The 24109-nt window shown below is 40.8% G+C and overlaps 2 protein-coding genes across 2 annotated transcripts; one reads left to right on the forward strand and one right to left on the reverse strand.

The window, feature by feature from the left end:
• The first annotated feature begins 5451 nt into the window (after window positions 1-5451).
• Window positions 5452-7129, forward strand: LOC110679834 (3-oxoacyl-[acyl-carrier-protein] reductase FabG-like). Its single transcript, XM_021855612.1, has 2 exons — window positions 5452-6163; window positions 6220-7129. The coding sequence occupies exons 1-2, from the start codon at window positions 5593-5595 to the stop codon at window positions 6435-6437; spliced, it is 789 nt and encodes a 262-aa protein (XP_021711304.1). The 5' UTR covers window positions 5452-5592; the 3' UTR covers window positions 6438-7129.
• On the reverse strand, window positions 7035-22208 carry LOC5570233 (malate dehydrogenase, mitochondrial). The gene is made up of 3 exons (XM_001658962.2): window positions 22012-22208; window positions 21503-21907; window positions 7035-7891 (listed from the first exon to the last, which is right to left on the reverse strand). Exons 1-3 carry the CDS (start codon window positions 22075-22077, stop codon window positions 7349-7351), a joined length of 1014 nt encoding a protein of 337 aa, XP_001659012.2. The 5' UTR covers window positions 22078-22208; the 3' UTR covers window positions 7035-7348.
• Between the last annotated feature and the right edge of the window lie 1901 nt (window positions 22209-24109).

Below are 24109 nucleotides of genomic sequence, written 5' to 3' on the forward strand. Positions count from 1 at the left end.
ACGACGACGCTTTATGGATGATTGAATGTCTCGATGATACTGTTGCTGTCAATCAGAACGCTGTAGCCGACAGTTTTGATCGCCAGAAACACTAATTCGATCATGGCCAATACATCCCCATCATCAAATAGCCCAACTTACAATAGATCAATCATCAATAGCAGTTCTTCATCATCCAAGCGGTTTGAGGGAGGGGAATGTAACGTACCCCCCTCACTTCCAGGAAGAGAAGCACTGTCGGTTAGGAAGATAGTCCGGGACGCAATACCCCAACCCGTCGACCTTCAACCTACCACAGTGACCGTCTGTCCCCAGCAATCATCGCATGAAATCAATAACCACACTGCAAACAATCGACCATATCATCATCAAGCATATAATGTCATGGGAACGTACTGTTCAATTCAAACTACCCGATCGAACACCTTATCCGCTGAAGAGTACGACGCAATCTACTGTATAAATCAACAGCCATCCACCAGTAGAGCACCAGATAAGCACGTCGCCCGTAAATCGTATGGCTCTAGTAGAGCAAGGCCCCCCATGTCAACCCTGACCCGAGATGTTCCAGATTTTTCTGATGAGCCTCGGGCGGCAGTTGACATGGGTTGCCTAACATCTCAGGCAAGTAGAACTAGTAAAATATCGGAATACGAAAACGATCTCCAAGAAAATATTTTCCAGAACATCTTCGAAAACGCTCAGCAAAACCAGTCATCGAGTGAGCACAGATCAGCCTCTGTGAGTTCCTGTTCATCCTCGACATCAACAAACCAAAATGACTCCAAGAAGATAATCGCTCTGCAGTGGAATATAAGCAGCCTCCCTAAGAATCTTAATGATCTGATTGTCCTAACAAACAAACTGCAACCGATCGTTCTTGCGCTTCAAGAAACCCATGTTAAGCAGACACGCTGCATTGATTCTTGGTTAGGAGGAACCTACAAATGGTATCTTAAGAGTAGACCGATTTCACATCATTCCATCGCACTGGCTGTGAATTCTACAACACCTCATCGTGTAGTCCCTTTGAAAAGTGATTTGCTAGCACTCGCGATTCAATTGTACCAGAACAGCAAACTTACAATTGTGTCAATCTACGTTCCTCCGAGAAATTGTGAAAACTTTGAAAACAAACTTCAGGATCTATTGAACGAGCTAGAACCTCCATTTCTCTTACTAGGCGACTTCAATGCCCACAACATGGCCTGGGGATCACCACAAAATGACAAGAGAGGAAATATCATCGCACAAATGGCAGAAGACAAGGACCTTATTATACTCAATGACGGCAGCAACACATTTTCACGTGGTGTAGCTGAATCTGCTATAGATTTGTCGATATGTTCTAGCGGAGTAGCTAGGAATATTAGTTGGGTTAGGGCTGACGACACGTCCGGCAGTGATCACTATCCAATATTTATCCTGGGAAACGACGCACTTCCTGAAACCACTCGCCGCAAAAAATGGCTGTTTGATTCGGCCGACTGGGAGAGCTACGAAAGTAATCTACTAGCACTCTTCGACCAAGACCCACAGTATTCGATACAACAAATCGCAGAACTTATGAGAAAAGCAGGGAAATCAAGTATACCTATGTCATCGTCTAAAGTGGGACTCAAAGCAACCTACTGGTGGAACCCACAAGTAGAGGAAGCCGTCAAATTGCGGAGGAAAGCACTTCGAAAAATGAAAAGAATCAACTCTCAACATCCCGATAAAGAGCTGTACATAGGAAGATTCCGTGAAGCTCGTCGCACCTGTCGAAAAATAATGGCGGAATCTAAAAGGAAGGCCTGGGAAAGCTTCCTAGACGGAATAAATGCATCCAGCTCTCCAGTTGAACTCTGGCGTCGGATTAACTCTTTGAGCGGAAAGAGGAGAATAAAAGGATTCTCTTTAATGATTGGTGACACTTTTTCAGATAATCCAAGAGAAATTAGCGAAAAACTGGCCCAATATTTTGCCGAAATGTCTGCTACCAACGCATATTCCGAAAGATTTTTGATGGAACGTGAGCGAAATAGGCCCTTCCCGTTCTGTCCTGGCGTAGTTAACCATGATCTTCTTGAAGCATGCAATTACCGTTTTTCCTTGGATGAACTCGTTTTTGCTCTCGACACGTGTAAAAGCAAATCATGTGGACCCGATGGAATAGGTTATCCAATGATAAAAAAATTACCGAATATCATTAAATGCCAATTATTAGATGGTTATAACAAAATCTGGCAAACTGGCGAATTTCCAGATGATTGGCATTCCAGCATAGTTGTGCCTATTCCAAAAGCCGGGCCAAAAAGTTGCCAGCTTCGAGATTTCCGACCTATTAGTTTGACGAGTTGTATGGCAAAACTTATGGAAAGGATGGTAAATAGAAGACTTATGGAATCCCTAGAAAAATCAAAGCTGCTTGATCAACGTCAGTTTGCTTTCCGTAGAGGAAAGGGTGCAGGTGCTTATTTTGCATCAATGGGGGAGGTTCTCGCCCACACAAAAGCCAACAATCTGCATGCTGACATCGCGTGCCTGGACATCTCTAAAGCATATAATCGCGTATGGAGAAAAGGAGTGCTTGAGCAATTGGGAAGATGGGGATATGCTGGAAATGTCCTTAATTTCATCAATGGATTCCTGGCTAATCGAACCTTTCGAGTGGCCATCGGAGGATCACTCTCTTCAACCTTCACTGAGGAAAATGGCGTCCCCCAAGGGTCAGTGCTTGCCGTCTCCCTGTTTTTGATCGTAATGAACTCCGTGTTCCAGCATTTACCATCTGGTGTTCATGTATTTGTATACGCCGATGATATTGTCATCGTTGTCGCTGGACCGAATGCTACTAGAGTAAGAAGGAAAATTCAAAGTGCCATCAAAATGGTATTTGAATGGGCATCTAGAGTAGGCTTCCAGATGTCTACAGAGAAATGTGAAATAACTCATTGTTGTGCTTTTCGTCACAATCCAATGCTGAGGCCAGTGAAGGTGAATGATAATGCAATTCCATTTCGTAAAGCACCCAAAGTTATTGGAGTGTCACTAGATCGCAATCTAAATTTCTGCCAGCACTTCCAAAGAATAAAACAAGAAGTGAAGAGTCGAGTTCAGCTGGTAAAAACGATTAGCAGCAGACACACCTGTAGTAACCGTCATGTACTACAACGTGTTGCAAATGCACTTATCTGCAGCAAATTGTTATATGGCATCGAGATTACTTATTCTGGTTTCGAAAACTTGATTCAAATTCTCGGCCCAGTATATAATTCTTCGATTCGAATGACATCTGGACTCCTTCCAAGTTCCCCTACACTATCTAGCTGTGTTGAAGCCGGACATCTTCCCTTTGACCTCACGATAGCAACAGCTATCGCTACTAGAGCAGTTCGTCTAGCGGAGAAGGCTGGCCTAAACAAATTCAAAGAATTGCTAACAAGTGCTCAAAATCTGTTTCACCGACTAACTAATGCTACATTTCCGCCTGTGTCCCAACTTTGTCGAGTCGGAGACAGAAGATGGGATGTACCTGCTCCACCGATTGACTGGACCATCAAAAAAGCGATTCGAGCTGGCGAAGCGCCGGCCAAAGCGAAAGCAGTCTTCCAGAGTACCATCCACGAAAAGTATCAAGGATACCATCAAATATACACCGACGGTTCTCGCAGAGATAACAAAGTTGGCATTGGAATATACAGCTCCACTGAAGAAATAAACTACCGTCTTCCAGATCAAATGTCTGTATTTTCCGCAGAAGCAGTTGCCCTTAATCTTGCAGCCAAAATGGCGTGTAGACTGAGTGGAAAATCAGTTATTTTTACGGATTCAGCAAGCGTGTTAACGGCGTTGGAAAATCCTAGATCAAAACATCCCTGTGTACAATCACTGGAGGAGTTCAACTCAGGAAACATTGTATTTTGCTGGGTACCAGGGCACAGTGGAATATCTGGAAATGTTAAAGCGGATATTTTAGCTGGGCGGGGTTGTACTGCAAGGCGCTTACGAATCAAAACACCAGGAGATGACATAAAGCACTACATTAAATCATCAATAGATGACACTTTTGCTGCAAGATGGAATGTTGAACGAAATGCGTTCTTAAGGAAGATAAAAAGTTCAACAAAAAAATGGAACGATCAATCGAATCGGAAACACCAAATTAATCTTTCAAGATTACGCGTGGGACATTGCAGATTTTCTCATCCACATGTGTGTGGCGGAAGCAGAGAAGACAGATGCGAATGTGGTGCTAGAACGAACACTGTGGAACACGTACTAGTAAACTGCCCTGTATATGATGACCTACGAAAAAGGTATCACCTGGAGTTATCAATTGGACAAATTCTCGACAACGACCCAGTTGTTGAAGAAAATTTACTGCTATTTCTTAAAGAATCTGGTTTGTTTAAAAAAATCTAATTTTTATCAAGATAAAATGAATTGTAATTAAGATAGAATGAATTGTATGTAACCAAGCAAAATCAATCTCAAGACGCGAACGACTTAACCAGTTAAAGCGTCTCAAATAAAGACAACTAACTAACTAACTAAAATAAAAAAGTTGGCGCATACGTCACTCTTGCGATCACCGTAAAAAAAAAAAAATTGATCCTGAAAATTCTGAACATATTCTCAGAAGAAACTATGGCTCTAAAATCAATAAATCTTGACGAAAATCTCATGTCCGCCTAAATTAGCTTCCTGGACCAGTGTACAATGGTTGATTTATCTTTTACTAACTTCTTAGCCTGCTATTTTTGATTCAGTAGAAAGTACACATCGTCCCTCGTCATACTGTATCGAAAAAAGTTATTGATGAGCACCGTATAAAATATGGATCATACCATAATACTCCTATACAGTGTAGGGAATGGTAATAGTAGTAGGTTTGAATTTCGGGAAACTCACGTGGCCCTTCTCTGTACAGTAGTTCAAAAACGTGAATCTCATCAAGTAGCCTATGTTGGGTGCATTAATTTTCTGAATCGTTAGTGTCATTGAAGCTTTAAATGCGGGAAATGCAGCGGGAAGCATATATAGTAAAATGGTTGGTTAGAAGGCTCCACAGACGAACAATGCGCTATATGATACCATGCAGTGAGCCACGTTCAACGATCCAGTCTATGTGTCTGCTTCGCCGATGATATGTGAGCATGCCAGACAACAACCTTACAAGGATGGTGATCGCTCCTTACCCGGCAGATACAATAAGACATGGAGCTCAGCGGACAAAATCGAAATGCAAATCAATTAAGCGTGGAATTGTTGGGACGGCGGTGGTATAACTTTAACCAATAAATGAATAAAATAAGCCTTGTGGTAGGCTTCGCTGATTTTGCAATTCAAATCGAGTTGCTTATGTGCAGTGTACACCATTAGCAAGATCCAAAATTCTACCAACTTACTTGATATGAACAGGAAAAATTCTTCGGTTCGCCAGACTTTTCACTCGGTCTCTGAGTAAATAGCAAATCTTACTCTATAGTATAAATATTGATAACGATAAAGTTATTCAATAGCGCAAACAGGAAAGGTGTCAAGATTAGGTCTTGTAAAATAAAATGCAGGCAACCGACTGGCAGTCAGTTCAGTAACATCATTCAAATGAGCTACAATTCTGCAATGGATCTCTCCGGAAAGGTTATTATAGTCACAGGAGCAAGTAGTGGAATCGGGGCTGCCACGGCCACATATCTAACCCAACTGGGTGCAATCGTCGTTTTGACCGGTAGAAACGTCGAAAATCTCAATAAAATTGGTCGCGAATGTGAAGCCATTGGGAAACAAAAGCCTCTAATAATCGTGGCCGACGTGACAAAAACGGAAGACAACCTCCGGGTGATTGACGGAACGATTAAGAAGTTCGGCAGATTGGACGTGTTGGTCAACAATGCTGGCAAGGGACAGAATGGGACCATCGAAAGTACCAGTCTGGAACAATTTGACGACATAATGGAAACCAACTTGAGAAGCGTCTATCACCTGACCAAACTGGCCGTGCCTCACCTCATCAAAAGCAAAGGCAACATCGTCAACGTGTCCAGCGTGGCGGGGACAAGGTCGTTTGCCAACTCTTTGTCCTATTGTGTTTCGAAGGCTGCGTTGGATCAGTTTACGCGATGTGTCGCGCTAGAGCTTGCGCCGAAGCAAGTCAGAGTCAACTCTGTTAATCCAGGTACCTAAGCTTCATTATCGCATGTACTCGACCTAATTCATAATAATCGTTTCCAGCGGTGATTGTAACGAACTTCCAGACTCCGCTGGGAATGACACCCGCCGATTATGCTGCCTATATAAAACACAGCGAACAGTTCCATCCACTGGGACGGGTGGGTAAGGCGTCGGAAGTAGCCGCGGCCATTGCGTTCCTGGCGGCCGACACGGCGAGCTTCATCACGGGGACCTGTCTTTGCATCGATGGTGGGAAGAACGTGTTGTGCCCTCGGTAATCGTGTTCTCAGATTAGTCCACCAGTGCCCTAATGTATCCCACAATTGGTCGGTGTTCAGACAGACTGAACCAAGTGCTTTTTCATGGTTTCAGAAAATGGTATGCCAGTCATTCGAAATGTCTAAATCTTTGTATTATTTGCTGTAATAATGTACCTAACTTATCTATTTAATCAAAATTACATCGGAAAAATCAGAATTGAAGGAGTCCTTAACGTATATTTAGAACGCCAAAATATCAGCTAGTCCGGTCTGTCTGAACACCGACCAATTATACTTAAGTCCCGAAATTGTTATCGAAAGTTATATTCAAAAAAAAAAATCAGTAGAAAAAGTAAAACCTATGACGCGAATAAAAAAAAACTTGAAAGCATGTCTTTGATATCTGACAACTCCATGAAAATAATTTTGCATATTATTAAGGAAAAATGTATGCTAGTAATGTCATAAAAACCGTAAGAGTTCAAAAAATATATACGAATCAACCATTAAAAAGGTAGTCGATGGACAATGATTAGACTGCGTCGACTGTTTGTCTGTGTGAAGACATTATGGAATTCTTTCAAAACTGTAGTTTAGTATCACATCGTGATCATGGAAGTAGCTTAACACATAACTTTATTCACGAATTTCATTCTAGATGGTTTCCATTCTTTTTTTCACTATGACTTACTCTTTGGAAGGTGTTTTTTGTCTACCAGAGAGAACAATATCGATTTTTTGTAGCTACGGATGATTGGTTTGACTGCTCTTAGGGCAGCAATTATACTTAATATCGGTAGTTGACTTATCAAAAGATGATGGTAAATTTTAAGGTAGCCTGCCAAATGCGCTGTTGTAGTTGTTGTACTTAACAGATGTTTTTTTTCGATAATTTATAGTGCCACCCAGTAATTTGACATAGATTCGCTTTACTTCTTGCCGACGAAGTCTTCGCCCTTCTGGATGTTCTTCTTCAGCTCTGGCAGAGCCTTCTTCAGCAGTTCCTGTTCAAAGGCGTTCAGCTTTGGCAGTCCCAAGTTCTTCTCAAGTCCGTTCTTGCCCAGCAACAGCGGAGTGGAGAAATACTTGGCTTCGGTAACGTCCGAGCGGACATATGCGCACTCGATGACATTCTGTTCGCCCTTCATGGCACGGGCCAGGGCCAGAGCGAAACGAGCTCCAGCGTAGGCCATCGACAGAGTGGCTGAACCAGCTCCGGCCTTGGCCTTGACGACTTCGGTACCGGCTTCCTGGATACGTTCAGTCAGGGCAGCGATCTTGTCCTGGGGGAAGTTTACCGAGGGGGTGGCCTGCGACAGGACGGGAATGATTGTCACACCGGAGTGGCCACCGATGACCGGAACGTTGACCTTCTGGGGATCGACGCCAGCGGCTTCACCGATGAAGGTGTTGGCACGGACGATGTCCAACGTGGATACGCCAAACACACGCTTCACATCCAGTACTCCGGCCTGTAATGGATCAATAGAAGAAGATTGTGATTACCTAGTTTATATATCTATCAGTCAGACTAAATTTTAAATATTACCAAAAAAATATTATATTTGTAAGCATGTTTATTAGAGTGGTTCAAAAAATCGTTTTTGCTCCACACCACTCATTCGATTCAAAATCCAATTCTGAGTGTCCTCCCAAAATTTGAGCTCATTCGGATGAAAATTGAGACTGCACAAGCCCTTCAAAGTTAATATGGGAACTACTATGGGAAAAACAAGCAAATCAATCAAACGTTTATGATTTATGTGAGCTATATTTCGCGTCAGATGCAGCAATGTTGCCTGTTCAGAAGATAAATGAGCAATGTAGAAGAAATTGCGATTGGATATAAATCAATAACTAAGTACTGAGACATCCGATTTGAAAACGGTCTTCGGCAAAGTTGTAGCTGATGAATGTATCTAGCATTCATTATCAACGTAGTCCCCAAGAGCACATGGGCAAACACTATGACCGATTGTTCTTCCCATAGTAATTCCCATATAAACTTTGAAGGGCTTGTGCAGACTCAATTTTTATCCGACTGAGCTCAAATTTTGGGAGGACAATCAGAATTTGATCGTGAATCGAATTTTTTGAACCACTCTAATGTTTTTATATCATAAATAAAACTATATTTTAGCACCAGATGTCGTCTATTGACCTCTATAAAAAGATCTCGATAGGTATTGTTACGTTGAAGAATATTACGGTAGACCGCGAAACAATCTGACACTCAAGAAAAAAGTTATTCAATGAAAACCTTTTGGCATGGTGACGTTGATTAACACGTAAAGAAATAATAATAATAAGAAAATTTGGCAAAATTTACGAAGAGTCAATGCATAATAACTTTTTTCACAAGCATCGGATTGCTTTACGTTCTTCGACAATGTTGTTCATCGTAAAAATAGCTATGCAACCCTGAAGCGCTAGATATTTTGTATGGCTAAATTCTGTTCCTTGCCCTGTAACTAAACGATACATTCCAGTGTTTTATTTTGTCGAATTCGTGCGCTTTTTGAATAGCACCCAAACCGTAGATTTTAGCGATAGTTTGTTCGGAGATGCTTCTTGGTACATCAAAGCGCATCTTTGTAGAAGACATGATAAATATTTTAAATCTTAGTGTGATATTATTCACTAATTTCTAAAATTGTGCATATATACAGAAATAACTATCTTAGGGTTTATTAATATTTAGTTCGCAAAGTAATATGGACTGACAACGTGTGTTCACTAAAAGACCTCAGTTTTCAAACTGACGGTCTGAACGTCAGGCCTACTATGTTTCTTCAGATTCACCACATCTCTCTTTCTTCCAGATCAAAGTTGATTGACAAAGTAATCTCGCTGCCAGGATGGTCGACACATTATACAAGGAGGTTGACTTGGTGGTGCTTGATCTTGATTGTACATCGGATTGTCATTGGTGTCATCAACGGTGGATGATGGTGGTGGATCCTGATCGTTCATCGAGTTGTTGATTGTATCGCCCATTACGGATGTTGATGATTCTTCATTCGAAATTGCTTTTGGATTGTATATCTTCTTGAGATGGGCGATATTCCTTTCCAGGACGCTCCCTGAAACAGGATCAAGAATTTTAACGCGGTTTCCTTTTCTTTCCATGACGTCGTATTGGGTCTTGCCGAACGTTGTAGTAAGCTTTCCGGTTGATATAAGGTTTTGTAACAAAACGCGATCGCCTTTTTGAATATCTGAGGGTTTTGCATGGCGCCTTACATCTTCTCTTTCTTTGCCTCTATGTTTCAGAACTCTATCTCTATCGTGTACTTCAGAGTTAACAGGAGGCGCCGTTTCGATATCGCTTATTGATGGTATTTTAGAACGGATTAGACGATTCTGCAACAGAACAGATGGGGCTTTACCTGTAACGGAATGTGCAGTTGTATTGTACATCATGAGGTAATCAAGCAAAACATTTTTCCAATCACGATTCGTTGAATGACTTATTTTTAGCCGCTTCAAAAGAGAACTGTTCTGCCTCTCAACTTCACCGTTCGCCTGCGGCCAGTATGGCGCTGTGTGATTCAGAGTTATATTTCTTGAAAAACAATACTCTTCGAACTCAGTACTAATAAACTGACGACCATTATCAAGAGTAATTGTTCTTGGATGACCTAAACGGACGAAGATTGGCTCAATTCTCTTAATAGTTTCCTCTGACGTAATCTTTTTCATGGTGCACATTTCCTTGTATCTACTATAGTAGTCCACAATCACTAGAAGGTATTCGCTCGATGGTAGAGGCCCTAGAAAATCCGCGGCGGCGCATTGGTTCAGGTGCTGATGGTCTGCTAACCAATCGACAACCTTCGCAGTTTCTGACCGTTTTCCTTGCATCTTCATCCATACACGGCCACCAAACCCTGTCACGAAGTCGTGATATCATTAATGTCTCACCAGGATGACCTTCGTGAGCAAGTTGCAGCATTCTTGATCGTAGACTTTGAGGAATGACGATTCTGCACCCGCGAATAACGAAACCTTCGAGGAGGGCAAGATCGTTCTGAAAAGGTATGTATTTCTTAGCACCATCTCTAATCGCACCATCAGTCCAATCTGAAGTCAACAGAGCATCCTTGACTATAGAAGTAGTTCTGGATCAGTAATGATTGCATTCTTAATTTCCGAAACTTCTACAGCCACTGAATCTGTAATGGCGCTAATGTAGAGTTAATCATCTCATTTGTCTACGTCTTCGTTAATTGTCGTTAGAGATAGCCGAGATAATGAATCTGCTATATTTTGTTTACCAGGCCTATATACATTCCTAAACTTGAACGGTTGCAGCAAAGACGAAATAAAGACGTATGACTTCCTTATAAAATGACTTTTTTTGGGATCATGAAGTACTAGAATAGCAAACACAATACCTACATTTGTATCTGCCTTGCAAAGCTGAAATCTAATTCATCTCGCTACCCGCGAAATTCAAATCCGCGTTGCCATGTGAAAATAAATAAACAATCGTTGATTCGCCATGGGGAAAATTTGTTGTATCGACAGTTGCAAAACTCGGGACAAATTCGGCATCCCATCCCATACGGTGGTTTCCCTTCACCGTTTTCCCGAAGACAACGACAAGTAAGTTAACGAATTTATAATCTTCTTTATACATTAGTTTATCTTCCGTTTATTTTTAGCTTAACCGTTTGGAAAGAATTCTGCCGTAAACACGGCACGGTGTTCAAAGGGAAGCTAGACCATCGCCGAATTTGTTCTTGGCATTTTGATGCATCATGCTTCAAGGATCCGTTTGATTTCACGAAAGGGTTAGTAAGATTATTCATTATGGCCCAATGCACGAGTTCGCCAATTTGACGTTTGAGCGGTGCCGAATTCACTGGTTACCATGGTCACATAAATAACACGGCACCGCTAAAACGTCAAATAGTGAACTCGTGCATTTGTCCATATTGCTAGTTTCACCCCAAATTGGATCGGCACAAAAGTGTGCACGCTTCTTCAAAGTGTGATAGCAGCTCGGAGTTACGTCGAATCCTGATGGTGTCTTCGGTGTACTTATTCTATGTAGTTCATGGCACAAGTGCACCAAATACGTCGAGACGATCCGATGCAAACGAATACTTATATAGCACTTTTCTGCACTCTACAACTGGTGTGATAGTCCAATTTAGGGTGAAATGCGCTATAAAGATCACTAAGTATGCGCTCAAAAAAGTTCAGTTCAAATGAGAGGTTCCATAGAAGACGTCTGGCAAACAAAACACAGTGGGGTTTATTCTACGAGTTACGCGAGATGATAATTGTCGGTCTCACATAGCGAGGTGACAATTCTCGACTCGAGTGAAGATATTCTCCGTTTAGTTTATACGGCGAATCACTTCACTCGAGTCGAGAACTATAACCTCGCTATATGAGACCGACAATTGTCATCTCGCGTATTTCGTAGAATAAACTCAAGTGTATACCTTTTAAAACATTGTCCTAAACAGTTTGATAATTCCAGGTTGAACAAGGGTGCTGTTCCAACGCTATTAGAGGGCGAACCCCTGAATGGAGTGGAATACTTAGAGATATATAGAGAACAGATAGAACAGAGTGTGCAGCCGAAAAAAATTCAAAATGAAGGTATTTACTGCTATTTTACAATAATGACAAACTTTACACTCCAAACCAACAATAGTCATAGAATTACACAATTTTAGTAAATTCTGAATATTTTCAATTTATCTCCCTCTTACTCTGCTGTGTATTTTTATGCCACTTGTCAAATCACCTGGGCTGAAACATCGTATGAACCTAGTCGAAATGATAGTTGGCGTAAGAATCCACAGCAGATTGAGAGAGAGATACAGTATTGGACAAAACTTTTGCATTTTTTTTTTCGATTTACCATACAAAATGACCAACTTTGGTAAGCTATATCTCAGTTATTTATGGATCGATTCAAATGAAATTTTGGAAGAACATCAGACATAACTCGGATTTTACATATATTTTTGAGTGATTTTGTCAATCAAAATGCAATCAAGTTGCAAATGTTTTGTCCAATACTATATATGGAATTTAGTTAAAAGTGAATAAACTTAAATTAATCGTGTTTTTTGCACAAATCAATTCATGTTTAAAGTAAAAGATAACAAACACACGAACATTGTTTCGTTATTTCTAGCAAATACTGAAGTTGATTACCGGGTAAAGTACGAGGCTGAATTAAAAAAGGTTCAGGAGTTGCAATGTAAATTACTTAACGAAAGAAAAATCAACAGAAATATTCTCCGATTATGTAAAAAACTAAAAGAAAGTTTAATTAAGAAAAAGCAACAAATTATCAAACTGAATAATGAGATCAAGCGAAAAACAAAACTATCTAGAGATGATAAGTATATACTACAAACCGTGAAAAGCAATCCTGTTTTGCTGGAGTCCATAAAAAACCTAAATAGAAACAAGCATGGCAGACGATACAAATTTGCGAAAAAGTTCGCTACCCGACAAAGATTAGTGTCGACTGCTGGTTATAAGAAGTTGAGATCAGCAAACGTTCTATGTTTACCACATCCTAAAACAATTAACAAATGGCATCAAGATATCAGTATTAGTCCTGGCTTCAACGAAGAGATACTGCATCGTATGAGAATAGCAGGAGAAACTATGAGTGATAAAGATAAGGTGGTATCAATTTTAATAGATGGGATGGCGTTAAAACCTATGCTTGACTATCATGCACGAACAGATAGATTCCACGGATTACCGACTGTGGAAACTGCACGGAGCCAGTTGTATGAAAATAATGATCCACAAGTTTTAGCGACAGAAAGCGTTACTGTTATGGTGAGGAGTATCAATACAAACTATAAGCAGGTACAATTATCATATTTAATAAAAATAAATTGAATAACTATTTTGTTTGTTTACATACAGGTCATCGGCTACTTTTTTGCCAATGCGACTTTGGGCAGTGATGTGCAAAAAGAGATTGTTAGTGAAGCTGTTAGGAAAATGATTGCTATCGGATTTCACCCCGTTTTATTAATAATGGATCAGCATCCTACAAATGTAAAAATGGCTGAAAGTCTGGGAGCCACATATGAAAATCCCGTTTTCAAAGTGGATGAAATACCAATGGTTATAATGTTCGATAATCCTCATTTAATTAAATCAGCAAGGAACAATTTGTTTGCCAAAAATTTGTTAATAGATGGTAAAATAATATCGTTTAAATATATAAATGAATTATACAATTTGGACATTAAAAATGTCCCTCGGTTGGCACCACGATTGACGAAAAAAGCAATATTGTTACCTGGATTTTCAAAAATGAATGTAAGCCTGGCCACCCGTACGTTGAGTAGAACCGTCTCAAAAGCTCTCCAAGCGTATGTTGAAATGGGTAGCATGAGCAGCGAAGTAATTCCCACGATAGAGTTCATAGACCTGATGGACAGCTTGTTCGATACTTTTAACTCTCGTTTTGAACATGATAAGCTAAAGGTATGTATTTCATATTTTATGTATCTTTAAATAATGTTTTCTTTTGGTTTAAAATCATACTCGCGAGAAAATGTGCGCCCAATGCTGAACTTATTAGGAAAAAATAATAATATGGTATAATATATTGAACGATTTTATTAAATTTTAATTTTCTACTTGCAGCCTCTACGATCTGCTATATGCGATAATAGCGAACATTGGGAATTTCTCGTTAAAACAAAAAATATTCTTGAGAAAGCCAAGTTTATCCCGAAATCGTGCTTCGATACCTCAACGGTTGTTTACAAAAAATATATTTTTCGAACCAATAATGAATATTACATTTCTAGGCATTGGATGAAGCTCAAAATCTGCTCACAGCTAAACAGAGATTCCCTCCATTTATGAAAGGATTCATTCAGAACATAAATGCGATTCGACTGCTGTGGGATATTTTAAAAACAAAATTCAATTTCCCTTATCTGTGTACTAATTGTATCTGTCAAGACCCACTGGAGAATGAATTTGCTAAAGTGAGACGTTGCTGTGGCTGTAATGATACGCCTAATGTTTTGCAGTTTAGCACGGCAATCAAATATAATGGGGTGGAAAGAACATTAGACCAGCAAGACAATACAAACTGTATGCTGGATGAAACGGTCACCCTGATTGATATCAATGATGAAGAAGCGAAAACTGGAGACCCTTTGAGCGTTATTGATAAAAATAGCCTAGTTGATTTACCTGATGATAATTTAGATTATGAAAACCTAGAAGTACCAGACAAACCCGAAATGAATGCATTAGTATATGTCATTGGTTTTGTAATATCTAAATTACCCCATGAAGCGTGCAGGGGACACCTACGTTCATCATCATCTGGTAGACACATGGATGACGAAAGTTTTGTTTTTACAAGGCTGAAACATTTTCTGGACGCCATTAACTTTAATTTTTCAAATGAAGTTGCTCTAGACATTGGATTAACTTTACTAATAGCATTCAAGCAAAAATTTTACATCTATTTCAAACAACATCGTTGTGGAGTCAAAAAGCGATTACAAAAATTTGTTGATCGTCAGACGTATCATGAAACTGTTTGCATTCAATGCGTTAATAAATTTTGCGATTGTCTTTTGAACACGTTTATAAATGCGGAAGTCAAGAAAATGCAAGAGAAAAATGGAAGGAAATGTCGAAGGAATGGAAAGGCGCGTAGGCTAAACATTAAACCAAAAGCAACGGGAAAACGTAAGAATAACAAAACCGTGAAAATGAGAAAAGTAAATAGAAAGACTACAAAAAGAAAATCTGAAGATACAAGAGGTACTGGTCAGAAGCATTCCATGGGCTCTAAAAAGCGAAAAGTCATGGTATTCATATCATTTACGAGATTGATTGAACATTTCATGGTAATGATTTGTATTTTCAGGTACAGAAGCATAAATAGTAAGAAGAACTGCCTAAAAATATAGGAATTGCCTTTTAGTTAAGATTCATTTACACCTAACTGAATTTAATCAAAAATTGTATTCTGCAAATCGAAAAACACCTTGTTTCCTATAATTATTATGAATAGTGTGTCATTGTTCTATTAATATTAATACCTAGTTTATGCCATGATAATCATTGTATGTTTTTTTGTATAACTATTATATTCATCGATATATAAGAAGTACACCAAAACAATGAAACATTCATTACTGTAGTTTCAATGGATTTTTAAAACTGGATAAATCACATTGGAGGGTCGGGAACAATGAACATCTAGTAAAAATGCTATGGTAGGTCGAATCCTTTTTCAGTTCGGCAGAGTGTTTGAAATCTCGCTTTTTGCACACAACATTAACGCAGTGCATCTGGTGATGATCAACCGCTCGACGACCGGAAGGTTAAATTTTCACAAGGAAATGTCACCATAGAAACGACCCTCCTGTTATGGGCAGTAACATCGCAAGGCTGATATAAAATTAGGTGTTAGGGCCAAATGTCAAACTTGGGTACCGGGGACGAAATGTAGTACTAGAAGAGGTACCCGTTGTGAGCCCGAGTGCTACGTCTCTATTTGTCTCTGGTTGCAGCCTAAGTACCCACCTTTCAATGCGTCCGGGAGGCTGTGATGTTGGCTTGAAGATTGCAGTTAATGGGCGGTGATCTGTTTCGAGTTCGAAGACTCTGCCAAGTAGGTACAATTTGAATTTTTCAACGCACCAAACTATTGCCAGCGCTTCTTTTTCTGTTTGGCAATATCGACGCTCTGTTGATGAAAGGCTCTTGCTGGCATACGATATAACGATGGGTTTATCATCATATTCGTCTTCGAACTGTATCAAAACAGCTCCTAAACCAACGGGCGATGCATCCGCAATGACTCTAGTTCGACGGTTGTTATCGAAAAAACCGAGCGTTGGCGATGAGCATACAGCCCGTTTCAGATTATTGAACGCTATCTCGTGCTTCGTCGTCCAGTCGAATTTTTGTCCACTGACTGTCAACTGCCGTAGGTCGAATGTTTAAGTTGCTAAATCTGGAATGAATCTTCCTACATAGCAAACGAGTTCCAAAAAACTTCGAACTTCTTCGGCAGATGTAGGCGATCTGAACTGCTGCACTGCTGTTATCTTATCTTCCGTTGGTCTAGGTCTAACGCCTTGCTGAGAAATGTTATGACCCAAAAATTCTGTTTCCGTAACTTTGAATTTACATTTCTTAGTGTTTAACACGACATTGTGTGCTTCTAATGTGCGTAGAACACTTTCTAAAGCAGCGTCATGTTCAGCCTCCGTCTTCCCATGTATAAAAATGTCATCTTGATAGTTGAAAGAGTTTGGACAATTGCTCAGAATTTGCTCGATAATACGTTGGAAATGTTCTGACGCACTGCAGATTCCGAACATCAACCTGGTGTATCGAAACATATTAAGATGGGTAATAAATGTCGTTATGTGTCGACTTGACTCGTGCAATTCCACTTGGAAGGGGGGTCCGTAGCCTTGAGGTTACGCTTTAGCTTCATAAGCGGAAGGTCATGGATTCAATTCCCAGCCCCTCCAAAAAATAACCCGTCCAGCCACCAGAAGACGCCGCACGGAGGACCGTGCATAGGGGAGCACATCCATCCTCCGTCAGTATCAGATGGTGACTGAGACAAATTGACCCACTTCGCAGGCAGCTAGCCTCAAACGACTCAGGAACACGGCAAAACGAACCACCGCAAGAGCAATGGACTATGGCTTATGGAAATCGATTGGACCAACAGCAGAGCACTCTCCTACCTGCTCGATGTGAGAGCAAAAGAGCAGAAGAGAGTGACAGCCGATGTAAATATAGATTAGTTAAAAATAGAACTGTATCGGTAAGGAAGATACAGATAAAACTGATTCCGGCACAACAGTGGCCACGAGCACGGAGTGCCTTAATTAAAAAAAAAAAAAAAAAAAAAAAAAAAAAAAAAAAAAAAAAAAAAAAAAAAAAAAAAAAATACACTTGGTGGTAGGCATCCTTAATATCAAGACGAGAGAACCACTTGCCACCGTTTAACCTGATCAGAGAAGTTTCCTAAATAATTTAATTTGAACAATTAAATTGTCTAATACAATACCTTGCGAGAAGATCATCAAGCGTAGGAATCATGTGATACTCTCTTCTGATTGCGGTATTGGCTCGACGCATATCAATGCACAGTCGAACATGACCGTTATCCTTGATAACAATTACTACGGGGGAAACCCACGGGCTGGGACCGTTAACTCTTTCAATAATACCCATTCTTAGAAGTCGGTTGATTTGATCTTCAACTTGTCGACGGAGAGCAATGGGTACACGACGGACATGCTGAGCAACGGGCGTCACAATTTCATCGATATCGATTCGAATTTTAACACCTGGGCACAGGATGTGGTTAGGATATTATCTTTATTGATGACATATTAATAGCTACCTTTAATTACAGGAAATTTGTCAACGGCATTCTCAGAAACATGTTGGATAGACTCCGAGTTTTTGACACTAGGCAAACCAATCAGCAGCACTCCCAATCGTTTTGCAGTGTCTCTACCAAGCAAATTCTGCTTACCATCTTTTATTACGTAGAAGGCGGCAACAAAACTCATATCATTGCCCTCCACAATCGCTATATTTGCATCGAACGTGCAAATGATGCCCAATGAATCCTTTTGTGCATATGCTGATAGACGTTTAGTGGACGGTTTCACATTGTCGACTGCAGCATTCCTGCTTTGCAAGTAGACCCATGTCTGTTGATCAATGATGTTGTATTTGCTGCCCGAGTCAATCATCATTTCAACGAGTATATTGCCCACCTTGCACCAAACCATTTCATCGTGGTTATCGCTGATTGCGTATATAAAGGAGTCCTGCACTTGAGTTTCCGGCTTCATGTCACATGTTGTAGTGATTTCATTATTGTTAATCGCATTAACTTTTTGTGTTTTGTGACCGCGAGGGTTTGGATTTTCAGCAGATGGTTTGTGTTTCCAAGTACCTTTGTTGGAACCAAAATGACACTTCTTGGCAAAATGTCCAACACGATTGCAGTGATGGCATTGAACGTCTTTGGCTGGACACTTTTCTCCTGGCTTGTGCAGCCTCAATCCACACCGACTGCAATCAGCTGTAGGATGTCTTTTCGCCCAACGTGATCTGTTCTCACTCTCAGTGGTAATTTTGTTGACAAACGTGTTACCACGACTTGCTTCCAACAGATTTCCAGCACCGGAGGTATGTTGGCCAAGCTCGCGAATCTGATGCTGAACAGATAGATGGGTATTGACGAGGGTAGTTAGGTCATCCAAGTTGATATTGGGCTTTTCTAAAATTTTCCGTCGGAGTTCGGGAGGCGCAAGCATGACGATCTTGTCTATAACTGCTGCATCTCTGCTCTCTTTTTCTGATGATCCAAATCGACATTTGTTGGCCAGGACTTTGGCCCGCAACAAAAACTTGTCCAATATTTCTCCGGCATCTGGTTTTTGAGTCCAAAATGAATATCTCTCGAATGTGTCATGCTGCTTGGGAGCAAAGTAATGGTCGAGTCGACGAATCATACTATCAAATTCGTCCTCTTCATCCTCGCACTCTTGGTTTACCTCAGGCAAGCTTTCGTAAACCCGTTGGAGTTGACGACCAGAAACAGCAAGGAAAATACTCTCCAATTTTCTCTTCTTTTTCTTGCTCATGACGGCCGCGATATACTCGAACTGCTTTTTATAGTCAAACCACTTTTGCCTGAGTTCCGTTGTTGGAACGCTATCGCATTCAAAAGGTGGTAGTTTGAACAGTTGTTCTTCCATGTCTGAGAAATGATTGAAATTAATTTCAATAGTACCATGTGAATGGTGTAAGTACAAATATTGGAGAATTGTTTTGAATATTTTAGTCTAGTTAACATGGGGTTACCATTAGCAACCTATTACCGATCGCCTACCAAACGGACCGATCCATTATTTTGGCATTTTTTTTTTTTTTTTGTAATGAACTAGCTTTTTTTCCGCCTGACTCAACGGGTCAAAACCGCTTCTGAGGCAGCTCACTTTTAAGGTGAACTTTTTTTTTCCGGCTAACACTGAGGCAGTTCGCTGTTTAAACGAACTTTTCTTTTTCGCCTGACTCAACGGATCAAAACCGCTCCTGAGGCAGTTCCCTTCTTAGGTGAACTTGGTCTTTCTTTCGCCTGACACTGAGGCAGTTCGCTGATAATTCGAACTTGTTTTTTTCTTTCCGCCTGACACTGAGGCAGTTCACTGTTGAAGCAAACACGATTTTTTTTTATTCCGCTTAACTCAACGGATGAAATCCGTTCCTGAGGCAGTTCCCATGTAGAGGGAACTTGTTTTTTTTCTTTTACCCGCGTATCGCAATCTGTTGCTGGGTAACCGCTTGTTTAGCTTGAGTTTTCTTTCTGGAACAATCTCCCAACATTTGTAAAAAACTGATTTGGTTTACCTTCTGATTTTGTTTGCTTGAATCACAGCAGGTTCTACTCGTCGCCAATATGTGATATTATTCACTAATTTCTAAAATTGTGCATATATATAGAAATAACTATCTTAGGGTTTATTAATATTTAGTTCGCAAAGTAATATGGACTGACAACGTGTGTTCACTAAAAGACCTCAGTTTTCAAACTGACGGTCTGAACGTCAGGCCTACTATGTTTCTTCAGATTCACCACACTTAGTAAAAAGTTATGGACAAAAATGGTTTCAAACGAGTTTTCTCAAACAGTGCACATTTTGTTAAAAATTTCATAACTTTTTTTACGAGATTTTCAACATGTTTCATGTCTTCTACGCAGTTGTTTGATATTTTAATAAAGAAATTATCGATCGATTTCGTGCTTCGGAAAGCCCAAGCAAGACGATTTGTTTTCGGAACGCCGGAAAGTTTTACGGTTCGCGTTGTGTGAGTGCGATAAGATATCCGTGTTCAGTTGAGGATGGACTAACAACTGGTGAGCTCGTTTCATGCTTATAATGACACATTTTTTCATGACAGCATTAATTTTATGTAATATTCAAACAAACTTTGTGTGGTTCGTCACTACAAGTGTCGGCAATATGCCTGTTTTTTACAATTTCAATCTACATATATTTTTCTCTTTTTGAAATTACTAAAAACATCTTTTAAATGGTTCGACATTATGGAAGTTGACGTATTTTTAAAATTTTCTACCAAAAACTTCTCGAGACAAAATGCAAAACTAGTTTTAAGTTTAAGTCGTATTTTTCCTCCTTTTCCATGGATCACATCACTGACCAAAGGTGACTCCCAGATCTTTTCCTCCCTGACTAATGAGGGTGTTCATTAGTCCCGTGGTGATTGTAGAGATGCAGAGGTGTTCTCGGTCTCTAGAAGCAACTGTCATTACACCCTAACATTCCTTCCTAACATTAAAAATAGTTTTATCACTCTTCTATATTTTTCCCATATAGTAGAGGGTGAAACATTTCTGTTGACGGCAACAGATCTCTGTTAAGGCCTTCGTTATTTTTCGATGATTTTTATAGCTTAGGTAGTCCACTGATGGCACCGGCACCCTATTGCGATTTTTTTGTTCACAAACCAAAACACATGTGATATGATTACGTGATTTGTTAAGAGCTTAATTGACAAAATATTTCCTGGAGCCTATTTTTAGAAGATGTTGATGACAAAAACAATTTTTGAAACAGTAATTAGGTATTCATTGCACATGTATAAAGAAAAGTAATGCAAAAAAATCAGCATTTCATGCTGATAAGTTATTTTGCTAAATATGTATCCAGTAAAAGTGGAAGGAAACTAATTACGCAACACTAATTTTCACAATAGTGTTAACTTTAAGTGCAAGTCATCGTCAGATAAACCAACTACCAATCGTGCAGTTTTGCAAATTGTTAAGCACACAACTATACTTTACATGGAAGTCCCAATTCTCAATCAGTCTCGACTGATAATCTCAATGCAAATATTATTCTATACTGTACTGAATGTTATCATTGTAATGAAACGCATAAAGCGCATCATTAACCCAATGTGACATGATTGCCTTGGCTAATAATAGAATCCCGCCATTTCGTCTCAAAGCCCAATCACATCTAAAACCCGCCAAAGAAACCTACCTTGGCGAGGGTTTCGCAGGCAATCGGCACCGTGGAGTTGACCGGGTTCGAGATGATTCCGATCAGGGCCTTGGGGCAAGCCTTGGCACATCCTGCGGCCAAATCGCGCACAATCGACGCGTTGGTGTTGAACAGATCGTCACGGGTCATGCCCGGCTTGCGGGGAACTCCGGCCGGAATGATGACGATGTCGGCATTGGCCAGAGCCTTCTCCAGATTTTCCGCCCCATTGTAGCCGGTGACCTTCGAGTGGGTTTCAATGTGAGACAAATCGGCGGCCACTCCGGGCGTGTGGACAATATCGTACAGGGACAATTCCGTCACCAGGGGGCTCTGCTTCAGCAGGAGGGACAGAGGCTGGCCAATGCCACCGGAAGCACCGCAAACGGCCACCTTGACATTGTTCTGCAAAATGGAAAACCCGGAATCATTAACCTTGTGAATAGGCAGGTTACGTAAAGCGTAGAAGGAAAAAATCTAACCGGGAATGCAATCTTATCTGAACCTACCTGGCTTGTTGTGGAGAAGTTCTTAACTCCCTGGGTAGCAACGGTTTTCAGCGTACGGGCAAACATTTTGCACGGTTCCTGGGGGAAATGGCCTTTTTCACAGAAAAGCTGATCGCACTTTGAGAAAAATCGACACCACACAGCACACGCAAGCGGATGAACAGAACAGTAGTGGCAAGGCAAAACGGAATGAATCGAAGCGCCCCGCCTTTCCTGTTGCCTTGTCGTCGTGCGCCGTGACCCGCTTGACCCGCGGGTGAACCAGGAGTGTCATTTGACGAACGCTGTTCATGCTGATAAGGGGTGATTCAAATATTACGTTACGCGAAATCTGTCTAAAACTTTTGATAAAATTTTGTTTGTATGAGCCTCTGTACGTGCCATAAATTCTTTTGTTCTCATGACTTTTACTGTGCGCCGTGTGTTGGTGCTGTCTCGCTCTCTCTCACGGGCAACTTGAAAACAGGGCGCACAGTAAAAGTCAAACGTTTTATAGCATGCATAGAGGTCCTCAAGCAAACTGCCACGAACACCAACGCACAATCAATCTTACACAAGTCGATTTCCTCAGAATGAAAATGTATCGATGTCTGTTTGACGTCATTGAGCTTTCGGTCAACGGCAGGCCAACAAGGAACTGGTTGTTTTTCAGCAGTTCTGTTTATATTTGGATTCTCACAGCAAACAAAAGCAATGTTGTGACAGTTCTCACAGCAAACAAAGAAAATTTTGTCAACATTGCACTACTACGCTGGCAACTGGATTGGTCTATAAGCCTCTGTACGTGCCATAAATTCTTTTGCTCTCATGACTTTTACTGTGCGCCGTGTGTTGGTGCTGTTTCGCTCTCTCTCACGGGCAATTTGAAAACAGGGCGCACAGTAAAAGTCAAACGTTTTATAGCATGCAAAGGCTCATGGAACTCTGCACTGCACTATGGGCAATTTCTATACACACTGGCGGCCAAAAATATTTTTTTCCACCTCATGTCGTATTTATGTTTTCCAGGGATGGGACAAAGGTATTTCTTTTTTATGTCCTGACTCGGAAGCCTAGGCGCTTTAGCGTTACTCGCTCTCTGTAACGAAAAGAAACTGTACGAGCCAGTCGGCTGTATATGCTGGATCGAAGGGTTTTCTTCGCCAAAATAAATGACAATTAAAAGGCCAGCGGTGTGGCTAAAGGATGGGGATCACTTTCTTCGTTAGCTAGGCTCTTTCACCAGAGCACAAGTTTAGCACTATCACTTGGCCTGATACGGCCACCGAACCGGGATCTGCTTTCCCACTTTGTAATCAAAGTCGCGGACAAGCACTTACTTTTCGGACACGTATAACGATTCGGTTTTGGGTTTTACGCGCACGGCCGTATATTATCAACCTATCGGGTTGAGCGGTTGGATTGAACTGTCTTATGAATATTGATCAGAGCGATCGATCACCCTGATCGCTCGGATATCTACATGTACGTTAGACGCAAACGTGGTCATTTAGTGAGTGACCACACTAATTACTCACGAGTTCTCTTGCATCTCTACATCTAACTGAGTATTTAGGCAATGCATTGGTATTGCAATTAATTAGGGTGGTACACATTGAGGGCTTTGAATACTTATGTTACATAGATCTTCTACATTCCGGCCACCTTTAAAATAGCCTATTTCAACACACTTCTATATCTTAAAAACTAACACTGCTGCATCTGCTCATTCGGGATTGGAGAGGATCAGTTCGACTCTCTGTTGACATCGTCGATCGGAAGACCGATTGGGCGAGGGCCGACGATCGAACTTGACTGATATGGTCTTGGGCGGTGCAGACAGTAGACAGAAATAGAGTGCGATGACCTCGTTGTTGACGTCCGAAAACAAAAAAAGACCAGGTAGATCATTCGGGTGGATTAGGGTGATTGGAACGTTAATTACCTGATTTCAAATGATATGCGCCTCGAGCTAGTTTAGTACTGCCCTATTGATGTTCTCTGACGGGGTGTCGGACGGACTTGGTTCGGTTCTGATGGGCAGCAGGGCAATCCATGCAACGGGCCGCATGACGTTGTCTGAGGAAGCAGTCTTCAACGTGACCACTCTGACGATGCC

This window comes from Aedes aegypti, chromosome 3 (genome assembly GCF_002204515.2).
Source record: "Aedes aegypti strain LVP_AGWG chromosome 3, AaegL5.0 Primary Assembly, whole genome shotgun sequence".
In the NCBI taxonomy this organism is placed as follows: Eukaryota; Metazoa; Arthropoda; class Insecta; order Diptera; family Culicidae; genus Aedes; species Aedes aegypti.